General features: G+C 42.2%; 1 protein-coding gene across 1 annotated transcript in view; it reads right to left on the bottom strand.

The window, feature by feature from the left end:
• The window catches only part of SCCPDH (saccharopine dehydrogenase (putative)), a 38,561-nt gene extending 14,067 nt beyond the window's left edge, over nt 1–24,494 (bottom strand). Inside the window, exons 1-5 of the mRNA XM_035010993.1 lie at nt 24,193–24,494; nt 22,641–22,753; nt 16,831–16,911; nt 14,569–14,698; nt 11,041–11,090 (exon numbers count right to left, since the gene is read on the bottom strand). Coding sequence (XP_034866884.1) covers nt 11,041–11,090; nt 14,569–14,698; nt 16,831–16,911; nt 22,641–22,753; nt 24,193–24,382 — 564 coding nt within the window. The 5' untranslated portion in view covers nt 24,383–24,494. The remainder of the gene's footprint in view (nt 1–11,040; nt 11,091–14,568; nt 14,699–16,830; nt 16,912–22,640; nt 22,754–24,192) is intronic.
• Between the last annotated feature and the right edge of the window lie 1,233 nt (nt 24,495–25,727).

Below are 25,727 nucleotides of genomic sequence, written 5' to 3'. Positions count from 1 at the left end.
ATGATCATTTCAACAGATGCAGAAAACACACTTGATAAGGTACAACATCCATTCATGATAAAAACCCTCAATAAAGTAGGCTTAGAAGGAACATACCTCAAAATAATAAAGACCATCTATGAAAAACCCACAGCTAACATCATCCATAACAAGGAAAAACTGAGAGCTCTTCCCCTAAGATCAGGAACAAGACAAAGATGTCCACTCTCATCAGTTTTATTCAACTTAGTACTGGAAGTCCTGTCCTAGCCACAGCAATCAGACAACAAAAAGAAATAAAAGGCATCCCAACTGGTAAGGAAGAAGTAAAACATCTACTATTTGCAGAGGACATGATACACTACGTAGAAAACCTGAAAGACTCCACCAAAACACTGCTGGAACTGATAAAAGAATTCAGTTAAGGGGTGCCTGGCTGGCTCAGTCAGTTAAGCAGCAGCTCTTGATTTCGGCTCAGGTCATGATCTCAGGATCCTGGGATCGAGCCCCGTGTGAGGCTCTGTGCTCAGTGCAGAGTATGCTTGAGGATTCCCTCTCTCCCTCTGCCCCTCCCCCTGCCCTCTCCCTCTCTCTCTCAAATTAAAACAAAACAAAAACAAAAAAAATGTATTCAGTTAAAGTCTCAGGACCCAAAATCAGTTATGCAGAAAGAGAAATCAAGGAATTGATCCTATTTATAATTGTACCAAAAATAATAAAATACCTAGGAATAAACTTAACCAAAGAGGTTAAACACCTGTACTCTGAAAACTATAAAACACCAAGGAAAGAGACTGAAGATGACACAAAGAAATGGAAAGACATTCTATGCTCATGGGTTTGAAGAACAAATATTGTTAAAATCTCTATACTACCCAAAGCAATCTACAGATTTAATGCAATTCCTATCGAAATAGCAACAGCATTTTTCAGAGAACTGGAACAAACAATCCTAAAATTTGTATGGAATCTCTGGGGCGCCTGGGTGGCTCAGTCGGTTAAGCATCCAACTCTTGGTTTCAGCTCAGTCATGAGCTCAGGATCCTGGGATTGAGCCCAGTGTTCGGCTCCACGCTGAGCATGGAGTCTGCTTGAGATTCTCTCTCTCCCTCCCCCTCTGTCCCTCTCTGCTCGCACTCACTCTCTCTCAAAACTTAAAATTACAATTAAAATTAAAAAATAAAATTTGTACGAAATCTCGAAAGACACTGAATAGCCAAAGCAATCTTGAAAAAGAAAAACAAAACTGGAGATATCACAATTCCAGACTTCAAGTTATATAACAAAGCTATAGTAATCAAAACAGTATGGTACTGGCACAAAAATAGACACAGATCAGGGGAACAGAATAGAAAACCCAGAAATAAACCCACAGTTATACGGTCAATTAATCTTTGACAAAGCAGGAAAGTATCCAGTGGAAAAACAGTCTCTTCAACAATGGTGTTGGGAAAACTGCACAGCTACATGCAAAAGAATGAAACTGGACCACTTTCTTACACCATACACAAAAATAAACTCAAAATGGATGAAAGACCAAAATGTGACACCTGAAACCATAAAACTCCTAGAAGAGAGCACAGGGAATAATGTCTCTGACATCGGCCGTAGCAACATTTTTCTAGATATGTCTCCCAAGGAAAGGGAAATAAAAGCAAAAATAAACTATTGGGACTGCATCAAAATAAAAGGCTTCTGCACAGTAAAGGAAACAATCAACAAAACCAAAAGACAACCTACTGAATGGGAGAAGATATTTGCCAATGACATATGCATTAGGGGGTTAGTATCCAAAATACACAAAAAAATTGACACAACTCAGCACAAATAATGCAATTAAAAAATGGGCAGAAGACATGAACAGACATTTCTCCAAAGAAGACACACAGATGGCCAATAGACAAACTCATAAAAAGATGCTCATTATCACTCATCATCAGGAATATGCAAATCAAGGGGCACCTTGGGGGCTCAGTTGGTTAAGCCATCTGCCTTTAGCTCAGGTCATGATCCTGGAGTGCCAGGATCGAGTTCCACATCGGACTCCCTGCTCAACGGGTATCCTGCTTCTCCCTCTGACCCTCCCCATTCTCGTGCTCCCTCTTTCTCATTCTTTCTCTCTCAAATGAATAAAATCTTAAAAAAAAAAAAAAAAAGGAAAATGCAAATCAAAATTACAATGAGATATCATTTCACACCTGGCAGAATGGCCAAAATCAACAACACAAGAAACAAGTGTTGGCGAGGATGTAGAGAAAGGGGAACCCACATGCTCTGTTGGTAGGAATGCAAACTGGTGCAGTCACTGTGGAAAACAGTATGGAGGTTCCTCAAAAAGTTAAAAATAGAACTAACATACGATCCAGCAATTGCACCACTGCATATCTACCCAAAGAATACAAAGACACTAATTCAAAGGGATACATGGACCCCGATGTTTATTGCAGCATTATCTGCAATAGTCAAATTATGGAAGCAGCCCAAGTGTCCACTGATAGATGAATGGATAAAGAAGACACACACACTGGAGTATTACTCAGCCATAAAAAAGAATGAAATCTTGCCATTTACAACAACATGGATGGAGCTAGAGGGTATTATGCTAAGCTAAATAAGTCAGAGAAAGACAAATACCATATGATTTCACTCACAGGTGGAATTTAAGAAAGAAAACAAACAAGCAAAGGAAAAAAAAAGAGAGACAAACTAAGAAACAGACTTTTGAATTACTATATTGTATTGAATCACTATATTGTACACCTGAAACTAATATAACACTGTATGTTAACTATACTGGAAAATTTTTAAAAAAAAGAAAGAAAGAATTCCTGCTCTACAGCTGCTCTTTCCATTTTCTAAATGGTATCTTTTGATAAACATTCTCAATTTTAAATGTATACAAATTTACCACTTTTTCTTTATATCTAATGCCTTCTATGTCTCTTTTAACAAACCATTCCCTAAACAGCCTGGTGACTACAGTTAATACTGTATTCCCTATGTGAAAGTTGCTAAGAGAGATCTTAAAAGTTTTTATCACAAGGGGAACCTGGGTGGCTCAGCTGGTTAAACATCAGACTCTTGGTTTCAGCTCAAGTCTTGATCTTAGGGTCATGAGTTCAAGCCCCATGTTGGGCTCCACACTGGGCATGGAGCCTACTTAAAAAAAGAAAAATTCATCACAAGAAAAATAAATTTGCAAGTATGTATGGAGATGGATGTTACCTAGACTTATTGTGGTAACCGTTTTGCAATATACTACAGTATATACAAATATCAAATCATTATGTTGTACACCTGAAACTAATGTTATGTCAATTATACTTCATTAAAAAAATAATAAAATATATGTGTGGGGGAAAAAAAAGAAGCCATTCCCAACCCTGAGGCCATGAAATACACATCATCTTCAAGAAGCTTCACTATGTTGCCTTTCACACTTAGGTCTATAATCCACCTAAACTTGACTTTTTGTACACAGTGAAAGTACGAATTCAATTTCATTTCTCTCCATCTGGATACCCAGTTGTCCCAGCATCACCTCCTGAAAAGCCCCTCTCCCATAAATCAAGTGCTCACACACGCATGAATTACTCTGAGCTCTTTACTCTGTTCCAGGCCTACTGATGTCCCACTGCCAATGTAATGCACTGAATTAATAATAAGTCTTGATACCCAAGAGCATCTTTCTATCTTTTTCTCCTTCAAGAATGTCTTGGTTATTCTCAGCCCTCTGCATTTCCATATATATTTTAGAATTAGCTTGTCAAGTTGCACACCAAAACAAAGCAAAACAAACAAAAACCTGTTTCAGATTTTTATTGGAATTACATGGGATTATAAATCAATTTGAGGACATCTTAACAAAATTGAGTCCTCCAATCCATGAATATGGTGGATCCTTCTATTTATTTGTCTTCCTTAAGGTGTCCAATCATGTGTTATAGTTTTCGTCACAGAAATATTGCACATTTTTCTATTACTATTTTCAGGTACTTAATTTTTTCTATGCTATTAAAAATGGTCCTTTTAAAAAAATTCATTTTCTAACTGTAGCTGGTATATAGAAATGCAACTAATTTTTATATTAATTCTGTCCAGCAACAATAAAGACTAGAATGGAAATAAATGAAACAGAGAATAGAAAAATAGAGAAAATCAATGAAACCAAATTTTTTTTTTTAAGATTTTTTATTTATTTATTTGACAGAGAGAGACACAGCGAGAGAGGGAACACAAGCAGGGGGAGTGGGAGAGGGAGAAGCAGGCTTCCTGCCAAGCAGGGAGCCCGATGTGGGGCTCGATCCCAGGACCCTGGGATCATGACCCGAGCCGAAGGCAGACGCCTAACGACTGAGCCACCCAGGCGCCCCCCAAATTTCTTTCTTTTAAGAAATCAACCAAATTGACAAACTTTTAGCCAGACTGATAAAAAGAAGGAAAGAGAAAAAGAACAAGCACTCAAATTACTAAAATCAGGAATGAAAGAAGGAACATTACTACCAACCTTACAGAAACAAAAAGGAGTATAAGGGAATACCATGAACAACTGCATGCCAACAAATGAGACAACCTAGATGAAATGGACAAACTCCTAGAAAGACACTATTACGAATTGAACTGTGTCTCCCCAAATTCATAGGCTGAAGTCCTAACCGCTAATACCTTAAAATGTGACCTTATTTGAAAACAGGGTTGTTGTAAACTTAATTAGTTGATATGAGGTCATACTGGAGTAGGTAAGCCCCTGTCCTTAAGAGACAGGTGAAATGTGGACACAGCATGCCCAGAGGGAGCAGAGATCAGAGCGCAGCATCTACATGCCCCAGATGCCCAAGACAGCCAGCAAACCACCAGAAGCCAGAAGAGAACTATGGAGCAGATTCTCCTCAAAGTCTCTGAAGGAACCAACTCTACCAACACCTTCATCTCCAACTTCTAGCCTCCAGAACTGTGAGAATAATAAATTTCTGTTTTTTAAGCAACCAGTTTGCTATGGCAGAAAACTAATGCAGATGCAAACTACCAAAACTGACTAAAGAGGAAATAGAAAATCCTAGTCAACCTATAAGAAGTAAAGAGATTGAATTAATAATCAAAAAACTTCCCACAAAGAAAAGCCCAGACCCAGATGATCTCATTGATGAATTCTACCAAACATTTAAAGAATTAATACCAATTCTTTGCAAACTCTTCCTAAAAGGCCAGTACTAATTGCCCTGATAACAAAACCAGACAAAAGACATCACTAGAAGACTACAGACCAATATTCCTTAGGAACATAGATGCAAAAATCATCAACAAAATACTAGCAAACTAAATCCAGCAATATATAAAAAGGATTATATACTATGACCAAGTGGGATTTACCCCAGCAATGTAAGGTTGGTTCAACTATGAAAATCAATCTTAAGTAATACAATGTATGAAGAGAAGAAAAAACAAAAACCACATGATCATCTCAATAGATACAGAAAAGGCATTTGATCAAATATAACACCCTTCAGGTTAAAAACACTCAATAAACTAGGAATAGAAGGAAATTTCCTCAACCTGATAAAGAGCATCTATAAAAACCCACAGCTACACAAGGATGTCAGCTCTCGCCACTTCTACTGCCCATTGTACTGGAGGGTCCAGCCAAGGAAATCAGGTAAGAAAAAGAATTTTTCCAGTAATCTATGAAACTCATTTATTAATTCTAATAATATTGCCTATAGATTTCTTTGGAATTTCCTACACTCACAATTACATCATCTGCTGAAAATAGTTTTGTTTCTTCCTTTCTTTTCTTTTAATAAAGATTTTATTTATTTATTTGAGAGACAGAGATAGCAAGAGAGAGCACGAGTGAGTAGAAGGAGAAGCAGGCTCCCCGCTGAGCAGGGAGCCCGACTCGGGACTCCATTCCAGAATCCCAGGATCATGACCTGAGCCAAAGGCGGACGCTTAACCGACTAAGCCACCCAGGCACCCCTTGTTTCTTCCTTTCTAACCTATATACAGTTTCTTTTTTCCTGCATTACTGCTCTGGCTACAATCTGGCTGAAGTAATGGGCACCCAGGTCTTATTCCTGAACTGAGAGGAATAAGTTTTCAATGTTAAACACTGGGTATCATCTTTATTATAGCTTTTTTAAAAAAAGATAATCTTCCCTTCTACTCCTGGCTTGCCGTTAAGTTTTAATGAGTAGAGGGCGCCTGGGTGGCTCAGTTGGTTAAGCGACTGCCTTCGGCTCAGGTCATGATCCCGGAGTCCTGGGATCGAGTCCCGCATCGGGCTCCCTGCTCAGCAGGGAGTCTGCTTCTCCCTCTGACCCTCCCCCCTCTCATGTGCTCGCTCTCTCTCATTCTCTCTCTCTCAAATAAATAAATAAAATCTTTTAAAAAAAAAAGTTTTAATGAGTAGATAGTACATTTTACCACACTTTTTCTCTCTTTATCAAGATGATCATAAGACTGTCCTCCTTTAACCTGTTAGTGAGGTGGATTATAGCGATTACATAATATTAACCCTTCCATTCCTCTCTAAAACTAACTTGGTCAAAATGTATTCTTCTTGGGACACCTGGGTGGCTCAGTCATTAAGCGTCTGCCTTTGGCTCAGGTCATGATCCCAGGGTCCTGGGATCAAGCCCCGCATTGGGCTCCCTACTCAACGGGAGGCCTGCTTCTCCCTCTCCCACTCCCCCTGCTTGTGTTCCCTGTCTGTAAAAAAATAAATAAAATCTTTAAAAAAAAAAGTGTATTCTTATGTATTACTGCTTTTAATTTGCTAATATTTTATTTAGGATTTTTTACATCTATGTTCCTAGAACATGAAACTGGACTGGACTTTTGCCTTCTGGAATTGTTCTTGTAGGGTTTTAGAATTAAGGTTAAGTTAGCCTTGTCCACTCAAGTCAGCCAACAAACACTTACTGAGCTCCTACTATGTGACCAGCACTATTCTGGGTGCTTGGTAAATTAAATAGACAAAAATCCTTCTTTTTGTGGTGCTCACATTCCAGAGCGGGTGACAAACTCAATAAAAAATACAATACATAGGATTTAGAAAGTGCGAAGTACTATAGGAAAAAAGAAAAAGAGTAGATATGATGAACTGAAAATGATGGGCAAAGGAATTAAGTTTGCAGTTTTAAATGGGACTTCATCAGGAAAATGGCATTTGAGAAAAGACTTGAGGGAGATGAGGGTGTCAGTCATGCAAACATCTCTGAGAAGTGTTTTCAGGAAAAGGAGAGAGCCAGCACAAAAGCAGACAGGCTGCAGTGTGCTGGCGTGTTCGAGGAGGGCACAAAGGTCAGTGTAAATGAGGGAGAATGCACAGATGTGTGGGAGAGGAGGCTGGAGAGGGGACAGGGGCCACGTCACTTATATTCTTGCACACGACTGGAAGGACAAGATCCGAGTGAGGTCTGAAAAGGATCATCCTGGCTGTCGAGCATGGACTCTACAGGAACAGGTGGTAGCAAGAATAAGGTGGGAGAAAGAGAAATGGTGAAGAGTGATCAGATTCTCACATATTGTAAAGGCAGAATCAACAGGATTTCCTGACAGACAGGATCTAGGTTTCAGAGAACAGAGATAGCAATGCCCACACTGTTTGATCTGTGTGGAAGGACACGCTACTACCAACTGAAATGGATACAAATGACCCGAGGCTGGAGCACATTTGGAAAGGAGAAACAAGAGGTCAGTATGGACAAGACACAGTCTGAGAGATCTATCGAGTGTTCAAGTGGAGATGTCAGCTAGGTGATTGGATGTTTTAAGTCTGAGTTTAGAAAAAAAGGTCTGGGTTAATGACATAAATTTAAAATACATTTCATCATATGCAAATATACAGAGATTTTCATGTTATCTCTTCATTGATTTCTAGTATAATTGCACTGTAGTCTAAAACACACTCCAGGGGCGCCTGGGTGGCTCAGTCGTTAAGCGTCTGCCTTCGGCTCAGGTCATGATCCCAGGGTCCAGGGATCAAGCCCCCCATCGGGCTCCCTGCTCGGTGGGAGGCCTGCTTCTCCCTCTCCCACTCCCCCTGCTTGTGCTCTCTCTCTCGCTGTCTCTCTCTCTGTCAAAAAATAAATAAAAAGTCTCTAAAAAAGAAAAAATAAAGCACACTCTAGGACAGGTTGGCAAACGGTCTCTGAAAGGTCCAACTTGTAGGTTTTACAGGCACAGATGGTCTCTACTACATATTCATCTTTGTGTTTCTACTATAGCCCTTTAAAAATGTAAAACCATCCTTAGCTCATGGACATATAAAAAAGGCCATGGGCTCAGGGCACCTGGGTGGATCAATCGGTTAAACATCCAGCTCTTGGTTTCTGCTCAGGTCGTGATCTCAGGGTCGTGAGAGCGAGCCCCGTGTTGGGCTCCACGCTCAGCACGGAGTCTGCTTGAGATTCTCTTTCCCTCTCCCTCTGCCCCTCCCACTCATGCTTGCTCTCTAATAAATAAATCTTAAAAAAAAAAAAAAAAAAGGCCACAGGCTGACCTGCTCTAGAGCCGCAACAGCCACGATGTAATAAGCCCCCACACAGCACACACAGGACATTTCCATCACTGTGGGAAGGCCGGCCGGACTGACAGGACTATTCTACAGTGTATGATTTCAATCCTCTGAAATTCAAGCATGTGGTCTGTGGTACAATTTTGTGTGTAAAATAAAAACCTCCAGGGGAAAAGAAAGATAAGGAGGGGCAGGACAATTCAGTGACTAGGGATACACAGAATCTGTCCCATCAAATTCAGACTGTGGATTTTGCTTTCGGGGGAATGAGAGAGGGAGCTGCACTCGTATGGATGCTTCAACTCTCTTGTCCTGAGTTAAGCCCCAACTTTAAGTTTGAATAATGTTAACAAAAATAATACTTAATAACACTCACTAAGCAATCTGCTAACTGCCCACCTCTGTTCTGATTTATACTCATTGACCCAGTGACCATATGAAGTAGATACTATTACCATCTCCTTTTACAGATGGAGGAAGTAAGGCACCATGAGGATAGTGTGCTACTTGCCCACGCTCATGTCACTGGTAAGTGGCAGAGCCAGAATTTGAGGCCAGGCAGTCCTGCTTCAAAATCTGGCTCGACTCAGTAAGAACCATCAGGGGCTCTTCTATCCCTCTAGTAAAGGATAGACACTTTCCCTACATCAGCTCATCTTTCCAATTGCATCTCCTGCTGCTCTTTCAAAAGCAGCCTCTTTTCTCCTCTACCAATTTTCTCACAATCTCCCTGTTGTGACATCTGGGTTTTGTCGGTCCTGCAGCAATTCCCTGCAACCCTCTACCTCATCTTCTGCTTATAAAACTCTCCTTCCTATCTGGAACATGTTCCATGTTCGAGAGATGGGCCTGACTCTGTGGTCCCCCCTCCAGAGGCCTGTGACCCAGGCCTAGGCAATCTGACTGCACCGTTATACCAGGTCATACTGATGGGCTCAAGAATAGCTGAACGGCCCAATACTTGACTGATCTTTCCTACCATGTGATAAATCAACTCTGCTAGCTGTTCCCAGGAAATGAGGAACTTTAAGGACAATGTACCCCTGACCGCCAGCACCTTCCATGCCATGCTGAGAGGCACACAAAGGGACCCAGCAGAAATGAATGCAGACATCAGTAAATTCCACACTATCCACCTGCAGAATCAGTCAGCTCCTTTTCGTGTTGCTGGTTTAAACTGGGTGGAGCTGGGTTTCTACCCATGCTCCCCAGATTCAAGTACGTATCTCATTCTTGCTTCTGAGCCTATGTTCAGGTGACTGCCTCTGATCTTCCAAATGCTATTCCCTTCTCACAGCTAAAATCCGCAAGGCCTCTAGGAGGCCTTCCCCAGTTACTCAGGCCCTCTGTCACTTCCCTTTATTCTGATTCTCCAGTGGGCATTCTCTGTAACCACGGATTTTAGCATGTGTTATATAGCTCTTTGTGTTTATTAACCTGATCCCACAATCTGGACGACTAGAACCATTACTCTTACCTGCACATGCTCCATACCTCCCATAGCTATGTCCTGAAAATGCTACTCCCTCCCCCTTAGCCCAGCTCCATGGCACCAACCTCCAAAACTCAGTCCATGCCCAGCTTCTCCAGACAGCTCTTACCTCTGGCCTCCTAGCTGGATTTACTCTCCATTCTCAAAAAATACAGTATTTTATCTGATCTCTTTAACATCTCTCTCTCCTGCCAAGCTACGTTATTATCTCTTTCAGGACAGGTTTGCATCTTCTTCATTTCTGTGTCACACTACCTTGCACTCCTATATATATTTGCACCACCACAGAAGACTTGCTGGATGAATGGATTTTATTTTATTTTTTTTTTTAAAGATTTTATTTATTTATTTGACAGAGAGAGAGACAGCGAGAGCAGGAACACAAGCAGGGCGAGTGGGAGAGGGAGAAGCAGGCCTCCCGCCGAACAGGAGCCCGATGTGGGACTCGATCCCAGGACCCTGGGATCATGACCTGAGCCGAAGGCAGATGCTTAACGACTGAGCCACCCAGATGCCCAGATGAATGGATTTTAAAGAGAACCTTAAGTGTAGACCTAGAATTGGGTCAAACACTACTGATGATAAAAGTCCTATCGTAAACATGGGCCTCTGGGAACGCAGCCACCTCAGGTCTCATGTCCCAAACAGGCTGGACAGTCGGTGATGACATCATCCATCTCTTTACGGCCACGACAGCACTGGGCTGTGAGTGAGGTGCACAACACAAGTGCACAGACTTGGACTAAGGTGAGGACTGAAATGGCTGACAGCGTTTATTACACAACAATGAGAGAGATTTTGGTGCTGGGATCATGGTAACTCATTCTAATGCAGTGACCTGTGCAGCTGTTTTTAACAAAATTCTATTTTGAGTCTAATTCCCAGCAAGCTACCATCTTTACTTTTTAAAATCAAACATAGTGACTCTCACACCCTAAAAATTACAAATATATATGAAATTTAATTCATCTAAATCTTTTTAGGAGGCATGTGTCATTTCCAAAATGTTTTTATTAATTTTAAAAAACACCAGAGAAACAGAAAAACTAACCTCAGGTCCGGAATGTAGAGTCAGGAAACTTTCCACAGCAGTCAGAGTGCCTACGAGAGCAGCAGAACAGGAAAGCCAAATCAGATAAAATCCATGTGACTAAGGCATGCAGTAATAAATTATTCCTATTTTTTAAAGATTTTATTTATTTATTAGAGAGAGAGCATCAGCAGGGGGAGGGGCAGAGAGAGACGCAGACTCCCCGCTGAGCAGGGAGCCCGATGCAAGGCTCGATCCCAGGACCCCAAGATCATGACCTGAGCTGAAGGCAGATGCTTAACTGACTGAGCCACCCAGGTGCCCCAAATTATTCCTATTTATTTAGGGACCACTTTTACCAAGACTACAGCAGATACAGTCAGAAAATCTGTACTGGTAATAGGTTCATTATGTGACTGAAAACAGACTTACGAAGCAGCTGAAGCGAGGTAAGTTGTCAGAAAGAGCAGTTTAGAATAAAGTCTAAGTGCTAATACTGGCAAAATCTTTTCTAGTATTCAAACTGCCACCAAAGATCTCTTCCAACAAGGCAACAATTTAGTTCACTCATTCGCTGGAAGGCCATCAGCACACAGTTCTCAAAATTACATCTGTGGGATGAATTCTGTTTTCCAGTATGACTGCTTTCAAGGTGGCTTCATAGTAGTGATTTATAATGAATGTGCAGAAAACCTATCGAAATGGCCTCTGTGATGGCTTATAAAATACTTAAAATAAGGCTGTTAAAATGAAATAAAAAGGGGTGCCTGGGTGGCTCAGTCATTAAGCGTCTGCCTTCGGCTCAGGTCATGATCCCAGGGCCCTGGGATCGAGCCCCGCATCGGGCTCCCTGCTTGGCAGGAAGCCTGCTTCTCCCTCTGCCACTCCCCCTGCTTGTGTTCCCTCTCTCGCTGTGTCTCGCTCTTCAAATAAATAAATAAAATCTTAAAAAAAAAAAAAGAAAGAAAAATATAATAATACAAATAATAATAGAAAACCAAAGCCAGAAAAAGAGGGAGATATCAACTACATAACTACAAGGGCTAAAACACAGGCATAGTGGTTAATTAATCACTGAGTTTCTCAAGAGCAGTAAGACAAAAGAAAAACCTAATAGACTAAATCTCAAAATCTGATAAAATGAAATATAGCAATTTCTTTTTTTTTTATTTGAGAGAGAGAGAGCACAGAGGGAGAGGGAGATGGAGAAGCAGATGGCCCACTGAGCAGGGAGCATGATGCAGGGCTTGATCCCAGGACCCCGAGATCATGACCTGAGCTAGAAGCAGACACTTAAGTGACTGAGCCACCCAGGTGCCCCAAAATATAGCAATTTCTTAAGATTGGTGTTCCTAGTTTTAATACCAAGAGAAAATGAAATCATGGAGCCTTTAGAAAGCTGACCCTGAGAAAGAGAATGAACAACCACATCATCAACAATGATGAGAACCATAGTCATCTAAATGTCGCTAGGTGACCACTGACAAACACCTAGATCATGAAGTATAACGCCCTGGGATGATTCTGAGGTTTGCTAAGAGAAGGCAGCCTGGGTTTATGGCTCCATGATCTATCCTAGCCACAGAAAGAACGTGGACCACCTAAGGCCACACGCAGTTAACATGTGGACCACTTGCACCAAACAATCAGTGGGGATACTTGTTGAAATGCTCCCTCTTAGGGTTCAGTATCTGAAAACAAAGTTTTTAAACAAGGTTTAAAGTATTATTTCTCCCTTAAAAGAAAAAAAAAGAACTATTCAAAATAACAGAAACTATTAAATATTTTAAAACCTTAGTAAAAAATACGTATAACTACCATGAAGAAAATGTCTGAACTTTAGAGACTTAAAAGTATTTTTTTGATAAATGGAGACCTACCAGGTCCATGATGTTCAATTGGAGGCACCTGGATGGCTCAGTCAGTTAAGCAACCCACTCTTGGTTTCATTTCAGTTCAGGTCATGATCTCAGGGTCCTGGGACCAAGCCCCACGTCGGACTCCACACTTAGCATGGAGTTTGCTTGGGACTCTCTCTCCCTCCCCCTCTGTCCCTCCTCCCCAACCACTCATGCGCTCTCTCTCTAAAGTAAATAAATAAACCTTTAAAAAAAAAAAAAGATGTTCATGTTCTTTTTATTTGGAATGGTTCTAGCATTTCATCACTGAGTATGATACTGGCTATTGCCTTCCGACATTAATTATGTTAATAAAGTATTCTATTCTTAAATTCCTAAAAATCTGCAATCAGTAAATGGCATGAATTTTCAAATCATTTACTGCGATGGCCATCTAGCTTTTTACCTTCGATATTCTGATGTGATTACATAACTTTGTAATAAGCCTTTGTCTTGATATATTATTCTTTTAAAATGCCATTGAAGATTTATTAAAATTTATTTAGCATTTTTTTGACTACTAATTTCACAAAGCAAGACTGATTTGTAGTTTTCTTCTTTTTTTTTGGTGCTATCTTTTTTGGTGCTATCTATCTGGGGCTTTGGCTTGAGTTATGTTAACTTTTCAATATAAATTGAAACACTTGCCATCTTTTTAAGCTCTAGAACAGTTTATATGACACTGGAGTTACCTGTTTCATGTCATTTTCTAAATGGATCCTTTTAAAACATGCATGGCATTAGGAACTTCCATTATTTTACCATAATATTGATTTTTCTTTTTTTTTTTTTTTAAGATAAAGGGTTTTTAGTTCTAAACTGGTATTATTTACATCAAAAAGCTTTCAAGAGCATAATAGGGCACCTGGGAGACTCAGTCAGTTAAGTGTCTGCCCTCGGCTCTGGTCATGATCTCAGGGATCTCAGGGTCCTGGGATCGAGCCCCATATTGGGCTCCCTGCTCAGTGGGAGTCTGTCTCTCCCTCTCCTTTTGCCTCTCCCCTAGTTCATGCTCTCTTTCTCTCTCTCGCTCGCTCTCTCTCAAATAAATAAAATCTTTAAAAAAAGTTAAACCTTTAATTATAATAGCTTCAAAAATTATATTCTTAAATGTGTTAGTTCCTAAACCAAGCAAGTTTGAATTATAATGGCTGTCAGAAATTCTTTTTCCAGAAATTTTACTGTTTTAACCATAACTAAGTTGAGACAATGGATAATTCCTCACTTTGGAATACACACAGTACTAACCACATCTCAAAAAATTGTGTCAATAGGATTTTATAACAAGTATAGCTGTATTAAACACTAAAGCATGTGGAGTTTTTTTATTTTAAAATTTTTTTAATTTTAATTTTTTTTTTAGAGAGGGAGAGTGGGGGTAGGAGGAGAAAGAGTCCTAAGCAGGCTCCACACCCAGCGCAGAGCCTGACACAGGGCTTGATCCCACAACCCTGAGATCACAACCCAGACGAAATCAAAATTTGGATGCCTAACCCACTGAGCCACCCAGATGCCCTGAACAAATCATGTGTTTAACATTACCCATTTATAGTTATGTTTCTCTTCCCAACTAGTTTTTAGTTCATCACAGTTATAAACATGAAGATTTTCTATTGTTAAATTCAATTACTGCTTAGTGATTGATAGTTACCGTTCATCTTATTTCTGGTATATATTACGCCCAGATCTGCTGGAATGGAGTCAAAACCACTGCTTCCAATGATATAAGACCCTTTTTCTGCAGCTTTCTCATGATACTTCCAATACATTAATTCCAGAAACTAAAAAATTCAGGACAAAAATCTGAATCAGAGCTATACAGAAATATTTAAATCAGCATTAAATGATAGACCTTAAAAGACAAAGGAATTACATTTTGAAAATGCTAACCAATGTGGCTTTTAGTGAAATATTAACTGTGGAAATGTTTTTCACTTATTTGGCAAATATTTACTGTATATCTACCACGTGCCAAGCAGTGTGGGGCACAGGCTGATCTGACTTAATGACACTAGTAACTTTTTCAGAATGAGTTTTAAATGCAGAAGTAATATTATGAAAACCTGAATTAATATACAAAAAAATACAAAGACAGCAAGAAAACATCACCCAAATCATATTCCTCAGAGGGACATTATTAGAGACATGCATCGGCACACATATATTTAGTTAGGATGAAGAAAGTGGTAGGAGAGGAGGGGATGGAAAAGGAGAATAATGTCTGTTCAAGTCCTCTGTTTTTAGAAATTACTTTTACAACAGTTTTAGATTCACAGAAAAGATTCACAGAAAATTTGAGTAGTGGAGAGTTCCCATGTACCCCGACCCAGTTTCTCCTATTGTTAGAGCTTTTCCATTAACATCTGCTACACTTAATGAATATTGATAACATTATCATTAGCTAAAGACCATACTTTATCCAGATTTCCCTAGTCTTTACCTAATGTCCTTTTTCTCCACCAGGATGCCACATTACATTTAGCTGTCATGTGTCCCAAGGCTCCTCTTGGGAGCTGTGACAGTCTCCTCGGACTCTCAGGGCCCTGATAGTTTTGAGAACTTTGATCAGGTATTTTGTAGCGTGCCCCTCTACTGGAATTTTTCTCCTTACTAGCGTGGAATTACTGCTTTGAGGAGGGAGGGGAGACCGCAGGGGTCAAGTGCATTTCGTGACATTCTATCAAGGGTACATACCATCACCGTGACTTATCAGTGTGGATGGTGGCCCTAAACACCCGGCTGAGGTAGTATTTTTCAGGTTTCGCCACCATAAAGTTATTCTCTTCTTCCCTCCCATCCGTACTGTTCTTTTGGGGAGGGAGTGACCATGTGTGGTGCCCAAAGAATGGGTGATGAGTCATGCTCCTCTCCTCGAGGGTGGAGTAGTTACACAAGCTTTTTGGGATTCTTCTGCACAGAACATTTGTCTCTACTCATCCCTTTTCCCATTTTTAATTGGGTGATTTGAATTTGTATTATTGCCTTTTAAGAGTCCTTTATATAGTCTGGATCTTTACTAGGTTTTGATATCACTTTTATTGTAGTTTATAGGATACCTTAGAAATGTTTCATCATTTTCTTTGCTCTGGGATTTTTTTTTTTTTTTAAATTAGGCCGGAATTGGTTTCTGTTTCATTCAGGTTTCCTACCTCTTCTTGAATCACTTTTGGTAATTCACATTTTCCTAGTATTTTCCAGTACATTACTATATTGGCATATTGGTGATGATAACAGCAGAGACCACAGGGACAGATGAGGTGACGGTTTTCAAGGAGCTGGGGTAGCTTGGTGCTTACTAACATCCACTTCCTGCAATCAGGCAAACCTCAGTTGGAGTCCTGTTCTTCTACTGAGTGGTGGCAGGACTCTGAGCTGCATGACTTAACCCCCCTCAGCTTCAGTTTCCTCATCCACAAAATAGGCAAGACGATACCGACTTTATGGGAATGTGGAACATTCAAATGACATAAAATGCTGTATTAGCAGAGTGTCGGGTGTGGGGTGAGCACTCAAGTGTGAATATCTAAAATGTTTACGTTTGGAGGATTTTACACTTCCTTTTCTGCATTGTTATAAAGGTGTCTGACTACAAAAACGGAATTCATAAGAAAAAGTGAGATTCAAAGAATTTACACATAGCGCACCATTTTAATTAAACCCTTTCACAGCATGCGGCAGCCACAGAAACCAGCACATCCTACATACAAAAGACCTGGAATAAATGAGGTGGTAAGGAAGAAAAAACTTCAAGAAAACAGAAGAAAAGACCTGACTATCGCACTCTCCTTCAAGCCATCAGCACAAGGGAGGAGTCACCGACTTCTAAAATAGTCTGCAAGGCGGCACTAAATATTTTCCACTCTAACAGAAAGTTGTGTTGTTAATGCCATTCTTTCTTCTCCATTTTACATACCTGAGGTTCTCCACAGATGTCAATACAGCTGGTTCCATTTTCGATACATGCTTTTACTACAGGTTCTCCATAAAATCGATACTGGGGGGAATAAAGAAAACCAACTGTTTACTCTTACTTAGCAAGCTTGAAGATTTATTTATTTGAGAGAGAGAATGCATGCACATAGTGGGGCAGGGCAGAAGGAGAGAGAGAATCTCACACAGACTCTGGGCTGAGCGCAGAGCCCAACTTGGGGCTCAATCCCATGACCCTGAGATCATGACCTGAGCCTAAATCAAGAGTCGGACACAGAACTAACTGAGCCACCCAGGCGCCCCTTACTTAACTTAGCAATCTTGAATGAAATACCACTGAGTTTTGCAAGTACAGTCTTGGTTATTAAGAATCAAATATTAATAAAGGAGCCAAAAGATAAATTGAGGAAAATCACGTAACAGCGCCATGCCACTTTTCAGAGTAAAGGAAGGCACAATGGAATTAAAGGAACATGTGCTAACCTCTAACTGAAAACCAAATGGTAAGTTTTATAGAACAAGTGATTCATTTGAGTTGAATTCTGAAGAATAAGGATTTGCCAGGAAAAAGAAAAATCCAGAAAAGGGAAAAGTATATGTGAAGGTGTGAGAAAGGGTAAAGGCACCCAAAGCTCAGAGTAGTTGAAAGGGAAGTGACGAGAGATGGGCCTGGAAAGGAACGCCGGGGCCAGATCAGGATTACTAGGCTCTCCTGGAGAATTTTAAATAGGACAGTGGTGTAAGACTTCTAGAAAACACACGTCACTCTGCCCACACTACCAGAAAATGAAACCCATGGCTGGAAGAAATGACAAAGGGCTAAACGAAGAAGGGGATGGATACACCAAGGATGAGATTATTAAAGAGGTAGAAATGACTGGGCTTGCTGATTAGACAGACAACGGGGCCAACGGACACGGGGCTACTGGTCCTATTAGCCAAAATGAAGACTAACAGGAAGAGAAGAACGTTTCTTTGTTGCTGTGAATGGCGTCACTCTCCACAAAATTCTCAAGTGAGAAACGCAGAAGCTGTTTTGACTCCACCTACCCTGGAAGTCACCAAGTTTTATCGAATTAGTTCCCTAAAAATCTCAGATCAGTTCCCTCCCCTCTACACATCCAAATCTGAGTTCACACCCTTACCACCTCTCATGCAATTTACTACACACAGTAACTGGCTTCCCTGCAGCCAAGGTAGCTCCATGTCCAAAGAAACACCAAATTATTATTCTAAAATAATCTGATGTCATCTTTGCTTCTATCACGTACACACACACACACACACACACAGGCACGCACGTGCATATGTACACATGTATACCTCTTAAAATCCTTCGCTAGCTCTGCAGTGCCTGTATTTACTATAGTGTGAAGTCCAAATGTCTTAGCATGTCACAAAAAGCATCAGGTCACACCACAACCCCTTCATCCCCATATTCTAGCAGCTTGCAACTCCCTATAGTTTCCTAATCGTGCTATTTCTTCACCCTCCACTACCTGGAGCCCCCTCCTCTGCTCTAGCTGCCAGGTTAGCTCCTGACCCCTCCAGTATCAGCCTTCTGGCCTTGGGTTAACTCCCCATGCTCAGATAGTGAGCTACAGCCTGTCAGCTACCCGGTTCATCTAGAAGTACTGGTGAGCTGCAGTAAAACATTAATGAGCTTTTTGAAATAGTAGCAGCTCCTTCTGCAAAGAGTATGCACCTCCCTATTCACCACAATCCCCCCATTCCCCACATTGTATTCCGTCTCAACTGGCCCACCTTCTCTCTCCTCCAGGCAATCTGAGGTTGAGACTTCGGCACTAATGTCCTTATGTTGATACATTTTTTTGTTGTTTTTTCTCTACTTTCTACCCTTGTGCTTTTATGAGATAAATGGACAAACGGTAACAATCCTTGATCTCAGAGGAGACATTTCTCCCCAGCAAAGCCAATTTAGCTTACAGATCAAAACCGAATACTGTTCTCAGCATTCCATGTTCTAACACGGGGGTCTCCTACGTGGGCAGGCTTGCATCAAGGGGCCCACAGACCCATTCCCTCAGTTATGGAAATAAATATCAGTATGTTTATTCATGCTACTTCTTATAGGAAACACAAAGAAAAAAATGAAGTTTTATTAACAGTTAATACATGAATTGACTTGGGCACGTTCCTTGGGCCACGTGATGTGGTCCCTTGTTGAATGAAAGCTACACAAGGGACTCTGAGGGCAGCGTGGGAGCGTCCCACATGCAGAGGGGCCCACAGCAACTCCCTCATTCATTCATTCATTTTAGGTATATTTCAACCTAATGCTTGTTTACATATGCCTAAGTAGTTTTACAGATATCATCTGTTTTTTAACTAAATAAATCATCACAAAATGGACAAAGAAGTAAAAACAAAGAAAAACCTGCAAAGAAACCGGTAATGATCCCAAACTGGCAAAGTGAAAAATGCCAATCCCAGGAGAGCCTAGGAAGGAGCAGGTTTGGGGGCAAAAACCTAGAGACTCATGCCCATAAACCATCCAAGTGGAAACATCAAGAAGGTAGCTGGATCTACCAATCTGGAGTTTAGGGGGCAGTCCTCACTGGAAGTAATGTTGGCATCATCAGCATACAAATGGCATTCAAAACCTTTTTGACCACAACCCACGCTGAGAAATCCACTTCACGTGGCAGCCTATATATACACAAATATATCAAACTGAAACGCAAGTTTCATGAACCAGCACTTACCCATATTATGTATAATCCACGCTACTTTCTATTCTAGGCTATCTGATCGTCTTCTTTTTAATGCTTGAGTCTCACTCACTACACTACGCTGTTCAAAAATGCTGGCCCAAAATAGTCAGGTAGGAAGCACCAAAGATCTCTCTTCAAAAAAAACACAAATGAAAACAAACCTGACCCAGTTAGTTTCTGTCTGGGATGATGACAAATTCTGGAGATAAGATGGTGAGGGTTACACAACACTGTCAATGTACCAAATGCCACTGATTTGTACACTGAGAAATGGCTAAAATAGTCATTTTGGTTATGTGTATTTTATTACAATACTAATAATATACTTTTTAAAAGCCTGGCTCCGGGAGTGTAAACAGAGAAGAGTTTGTAAGGTTCGAGCTCTGAGCCTCTGATACTTAGAGGAAGATGAGAAGATCCAACAGAAGGGATGGGGACAGAGCTGGCGGAAAACCAGGGAAGGGCCAGACCTCAGAAGCCAAAAGCAGGAGGACGTGACCGAGGGGGACAAATGCTGAGAGCTCGGATTAAGGGGAGCGTGAGGAGCTGAGGGCGAAGCAGAGCAGGCTCCCTGAAGCAGGGAGGCTTACAGAGGCCTGGCAAGAGTGGCTTAGGATAGAGTGGGAGCTGAGCAAGTGGATATAGAAGGAGAGAGAACGATTTCAAGGAGTTTAGCTGAAAAAGGGGCAAAGAAACAGCCCAGTAGAAGGGAAAATGTGATAAAAATGTCAACATGAGGTCCTCAAATCCTGCACCCATGAGGAGCAGGGACAGTTTTTCCTCAAAACAGGTAGGGCAGAGTCAGGGTAATGCAGGTGTGCAGGTGAAGAAATTCTCCTTCAACAGCTTCTAATGTCATAGTAAAAAAAAAAAAAGGAAATAAAATCATCAGATGAGTGAGGAAAGAGGGATGGGAGGCTAAAAACGTGAAGAAAAAGGACACAGAGCTGCTGATTCACACAGCAGGAGAGAGAACAGTCTGGGCAAGTGGAGTAGGGTTGCTGGACGTGCTGAGGCCCCACGTGAGGTTTGTCACCACATATTTAAAGCAGGACCGTCAGCAAGGGAATACATGTTTCTCCAGACACGCAGAGCTATTGGATTACTGGCTAACAGAGGGTATAAGTTCAGGTAAGGTACACGAAGCTGGAATAGCTGGAAAAATCAGTTTGGGTGATTCGAAGGGGCACCTGCACCCCAATGTTTATAGCAGCAATGTCCACAATAGACAAACTGTGGAAGGAGCCCAGATGTCCACCGACAGATGAATGGTGGTATATACATATGTGTGTGTGTATATATACACACACACACACAATGGAATATTACTCAACCATCCAAAAGAATGAAATCTTGCCACTTACAACGACATGGATGGAACTAGAGGGTATTAATCTAAGCGAAATAAGTCAGTCAGAGAAAGACAAATACCGTATGATTTCACTCACATGTGGAATTTAAGAAACAAAACAGAGGCTTATAGGGGAAGGGAAGGAAAAATAAGATGAAAATGGAAAGGGAGGCAAACCATAAGAGATGCTGAACTCTAGGGAACAAACTGAGGGTTGCTGGAGGGGAGGTGGGTAGAGGAATGGGGTAACTGGGTGATGGGCATTAAGGAGGGCACATGATGTAATGAGCAAGGGTGTTATATGCAACTGATGAATCACTGAACTCTACCTCTGAAACTAACTTAAAAAATAAATAATAAATAAAATACATACACACACACACACACACACACAAATACCAGTTTTGGGTCTCTCCAGAGCACTGGGGTGGGAAGGGCAAGGAGGCTGGCCGAGGATATACATAAGAGAATGGTTGCAGCAAGAGAGCACAGAACCAAAGCTAATTAGGAATAATTAGGAATGAGATTAATCTAAACAATTTAAATACATTTTTACTGGATAATCAAAAAACCTTTCTGCTTTCATTTAAAACATTATTATCAATCTCCTAGATGCTTAGTTTTCAAATGTTTTGGCAATTGTGATGGCTTCCTCAGATCAGTAAATGTCACCAACACTCACCCTGTGACACGGACCAAAAGTGTGTTCTCCACGTCCAGAACAGCAAAAGCTGCTGGTTTTCCTCTCAAAGCATCCTCTGACTCCAAAAGCTCTCACCACCCTTCCAAACCCCCATCCTGTGCTCCACTTGCCTAGACCACTCCCCTGCGGGTCTCCCACTTCCCCTTTTTCCTCTCTCAGAAGACAAAGAACTACAAAACTGTAAATCAGCTCATGCTCTTGCTTTCAACCATTCAAAGACTCTGCGATACTTCAAACCCTCTGACCTAACTCTTGGGTTCCTCTCCCACCTACCTTCCATCCTCTGCCCTCTCTCAAACACATGTTCATCTCAGAATGTCTGTAGCTGCCCTTCCCTGGAGCAACTTTCTCCTCAACTACCCCTGCACCTCACCCCCTCACCTCACTCAGGGCTCGACACAAATGTCAGGTCCTGACCATCCACCTCACAGAGACTCATGCGCCAATCTCTCTGTCTCCTTACCCTGCTTGATTTTTCTTCAAAGCGCTTATCACTACCTACAATTATAACCTTATTTTTCTGTCTCACCCACTGGACTGTAAGCTCCATGAGAGATTTTCAGTTTTGTTCGCCCTTACGTCCCAGGTACCCACACTAGAGCAGTTTACATGTAATAAACATTCAATGAATATGTATTGAATAAATAATACAGGAATATCATTCATCAGTAAGTAAAAAATATATTAGGGATATATGCTCAAGCATTTTTTACTTAAGAAGCATTCTGTAAGAAAAAAAAAGCTGGCAGTTATAGCTGTAACCAATGAAGGACCCAGCACCCAGTCCCTGAGGTGGTGTCACAGAGAGCCTGTCTCTCTCTCAGGAGACTTTGGTCACATCCACTGGCTCCTCACGAGGAGTGAAAACTCCCCCACACAGGGTTGAAGCCCTGAACCAACTCTTCTGTCCCCTGTCCTTATGTTCCTCTGGAATATCAAATACCAGATTCTGCTGGAAATGAATACATTGTTTGTTCCGACACAAAACGGGGTGGATGACTTACTGGTCCCACACAATTGAGGACAACTGCTGCCTGTTTAGCCATTTCATCTAGTGAGGCTGGATTCGTGATATCACAAATTATTATTCCAACTTCAGATGGGAGTGTTGGTCTTCCTGAAATAAGAAATAACTGTTTGAAGCAAATCCTGATACAGTATTATATCTTCCAGATTGTGTTTTTATAGTAATCAGGGATGGCAGATTTACTAAATATACTGACAAGAGATAAAACTTTTTAAAATTAGGTAATAAAAAAGAAAAAGCTATGAGGAAAATGGAGTTAACACTACGGATTGCTAGAAAAAAAAATCATTAAACTTAAAAAAAAAATCTAACTTAAGCAACGTGCAAATGATAACCCTGTGTAAAATGACAATTTTACAATCATTTAGATACTGAATAGATGACAGTCGTGATTTCCTCTCTGCCAAGAATCCATTATAAAAAGTTGCTCATCAATTACTAACCAATTATATATGACAAAATACGGGGGTAAAAAGGGGTTCTTAACATCAACATGAGAACAAAAAAGACTCTAAGGTAGAAAGCACAGTCTAGGTAAGAACACTCATTATAGGCTTATAATAAGTAAATCACTGGAATTAGCGGAATGCAAGTTTGATGGATCAAAGTGTATGTCCCACAATAACTGAACCTGGGCATTACAGATGCTAGGTAGGTAGGCTGCACCTGTACAGTCTTGTTGAGCAGGAAAAAGAAATGGAAGAATATATTTTAACAGTGAAATTATTTCTTCTGAAAAAGTAAAACAAACAAAAAACACCAAAAAGCTCTTTGATCAAGACTGTACATTGGTGGTGGCAGCAAAAGGGCTCAGTGTGGACTCAGCAGTGAGATGAAGATGAAACAGAAGAATGCAGGTGCACCTGTCTGTATGAGGGACACTCGGGTGGGCAGGAGCCACAGTTAAAGGCTCCTGAGTCCTAAATGTGTGTGTGCGGTCTCGCTCCGTCACATCCGTATCCCCAGCACTTAGGACAGGACCCGGCACAGAAAAGACCACGCAGTAAAACTATGTTGAACGAATGCTAAAAGAGTAAGTAAACGCAGCAAAGAGTAAGCCCGCTGGCGAATTCTTACAAGCAAAAAAGAAATTGAAAAACGAAGGCCACAACGTTACCAAAACCTGGGAAGCTTCCTCGCCCGCCGCCAAAACCCAAGGCGAGGGGAGAGGACAAACAGTCCCGAGGAAACCAATGTCCTCCTTTCCCGTCCGACCCCATGACCAAGAGCCGTCCAGCCCCACCAGGGACCCCTGCCCAAGAGGGAGACGGGGCCGGCCAGGGAAGAACTGAAGTCCTCGGCTGCTTGGCCAGCGGGACCCGCCAAGCCAATGAGGGAATTCAACAGAGGAGACATGCATTTATTGCTGTGCTTCGTGTGGGGAGTGGCACAAAGCCACATCCCCAAGCACCGCTCCTGACGTCCGGCGGGCCCAGGCAGCCCTCGGGGTGCCCCCCCCAAGGACAAACTCTCGCTGCGGACGACCCGAACCCCTGGACCGAGCGGGAAGCCGCACCCCCCCCCCTTACCCAGCTTCAGGGCAGCCCTCTCCAGCACTCGCTGCAGCTTCTCCCGGGAGCGGCCCGCCACGGCCCATGGCAGGCGGGGGCTCTGCTCCGGGACCACCTGCTCCCGGGCCACCTCCTGGGCCACGAACTGGCCGGTGAAGCCAGACGCGCCCAACACCACCAGGTGGAAGGGCCTCGCCTCTGTCGCCATGACGAGCCCACAGCGAGCCGAAGCCCGGGGAGGGCTGAGTCCACCGCGCCTGCGCCTCACGCAGCGACCTCAGTACCGGGCGCAGCAACTGCCTCTGCCGTGGCCGCCGCCGCCGCCGCCGCCGCCGTAGCAGCCGCAGCCAGCACGCCGCGCTCCCGACATCCCGCGCGCGCCGCCGCGCCCGCGCCCGCGCCTGTTGCGCCCGGGAGGGCGTTGCACAAGGGAGGAGTTGGCAGCAATTACTGATGTGTGGAGGGACCCCGCACCCCAGAACTGTTTTCCAAGCGCCACGGCCGAGGAGTGTTCGCGAAGCCAGAGCAGGTGGAGGGCGAGTGGGTTCTGGGGCCCCAGGCCGCAGCGCCCTGGTGCCCCTCCGCCCTCCGCCCAGGGACTTGGGGCCCCCTTCATGGTTGTCACTGGCCTGCCGCTCCCTGGGGAAAAGCAACTCCCAGAGCTAGCCTGCCTTTGAGCTGAGAGGTTAGAGAGATCCTCCAAAGGCAAAAGAAATAAGTTTCTGGAGCTGTGTTATTCATATATCCGGAAACATTTTAATACACATAAATGAATTAGTAAATGCATGGAGGGAGAAGAGACATCTCCCAGCACAGAAGAATTCCAAATAATTGGATAGTTACTACCTCCTCCAGGAGAGGAGCTTACCTCCTCCCCTTTGGATATAGGGTTTGCTTAGTGACTTGTGCCAGCTATTTCAGTAGCAAAAATGGGTTTATTCGGAAATAGCAGAGAATTGCAATCCCGGACAAATGAGCTATGGCAAAATCAGATGCAAGTCTCCAAAACAAAGGAGGGGAGGCCTTATTTATAGAAGAAAAGGGGAGACCAGGAAGGATTTTATAAACAAAAAGTTCTTTGGAATAAACTGGGAGCTCAGAGTGTAATAGCTTCTCATTGGCTGAGCGTGACAGTCTTTCACTGGCTGGCCTTTTCCAGGGAAGTCTATCTTCCTCCCGTTGGGATAGCAACCACCGCAAAGGTCCTTCTGTCCCTGTTGGGTCTGCAGTTGACAAGAGTGGCAGGGAGTGAGACCTCCCCCTGCTGGCCTCCCCCCATTCCATTCTAGAGGAGGTTTCCTTTTATTAATGTTCACACTTGTTCCAAAGAGTAGAATATGGAAAGAGGAGGGAGAGGATAGCTTTACAATGGGGAAACCTGGTAAACATTTCTCCAGCCAAATGATCAAGGTTAACATCATCAATGATGAGGCATGTTAATGGCACGTATTTTTGATATGATGTGATAAGACTTCATCTCTGTGAGCTTCCTTCCAAAAACCCATAACCACAGTCTAAGCATGATGAATATTCTACAAAATACCTAACCAGTG

This window comes from Mirounga leonina, unplaced genomic scaffold (genome assembly GCF_011800145.1).
Source record: "Mirounga leonina isolate KUSES-001 unplaced genomic scaffold, KU_Mleo_1.0 Mir_154, whole genome shotgun sequence".
NCBI lineage: Eukaryota > Metazoa > Chordata > Mammalia > Carnivora > Phocidae > Mirounga > Mirounga leonina.
The sequence above is the reverse complement of the archived record's forward strand: the minus strand, read 5'-3'. Positions and strand labels throughout refer to the sequence as shown.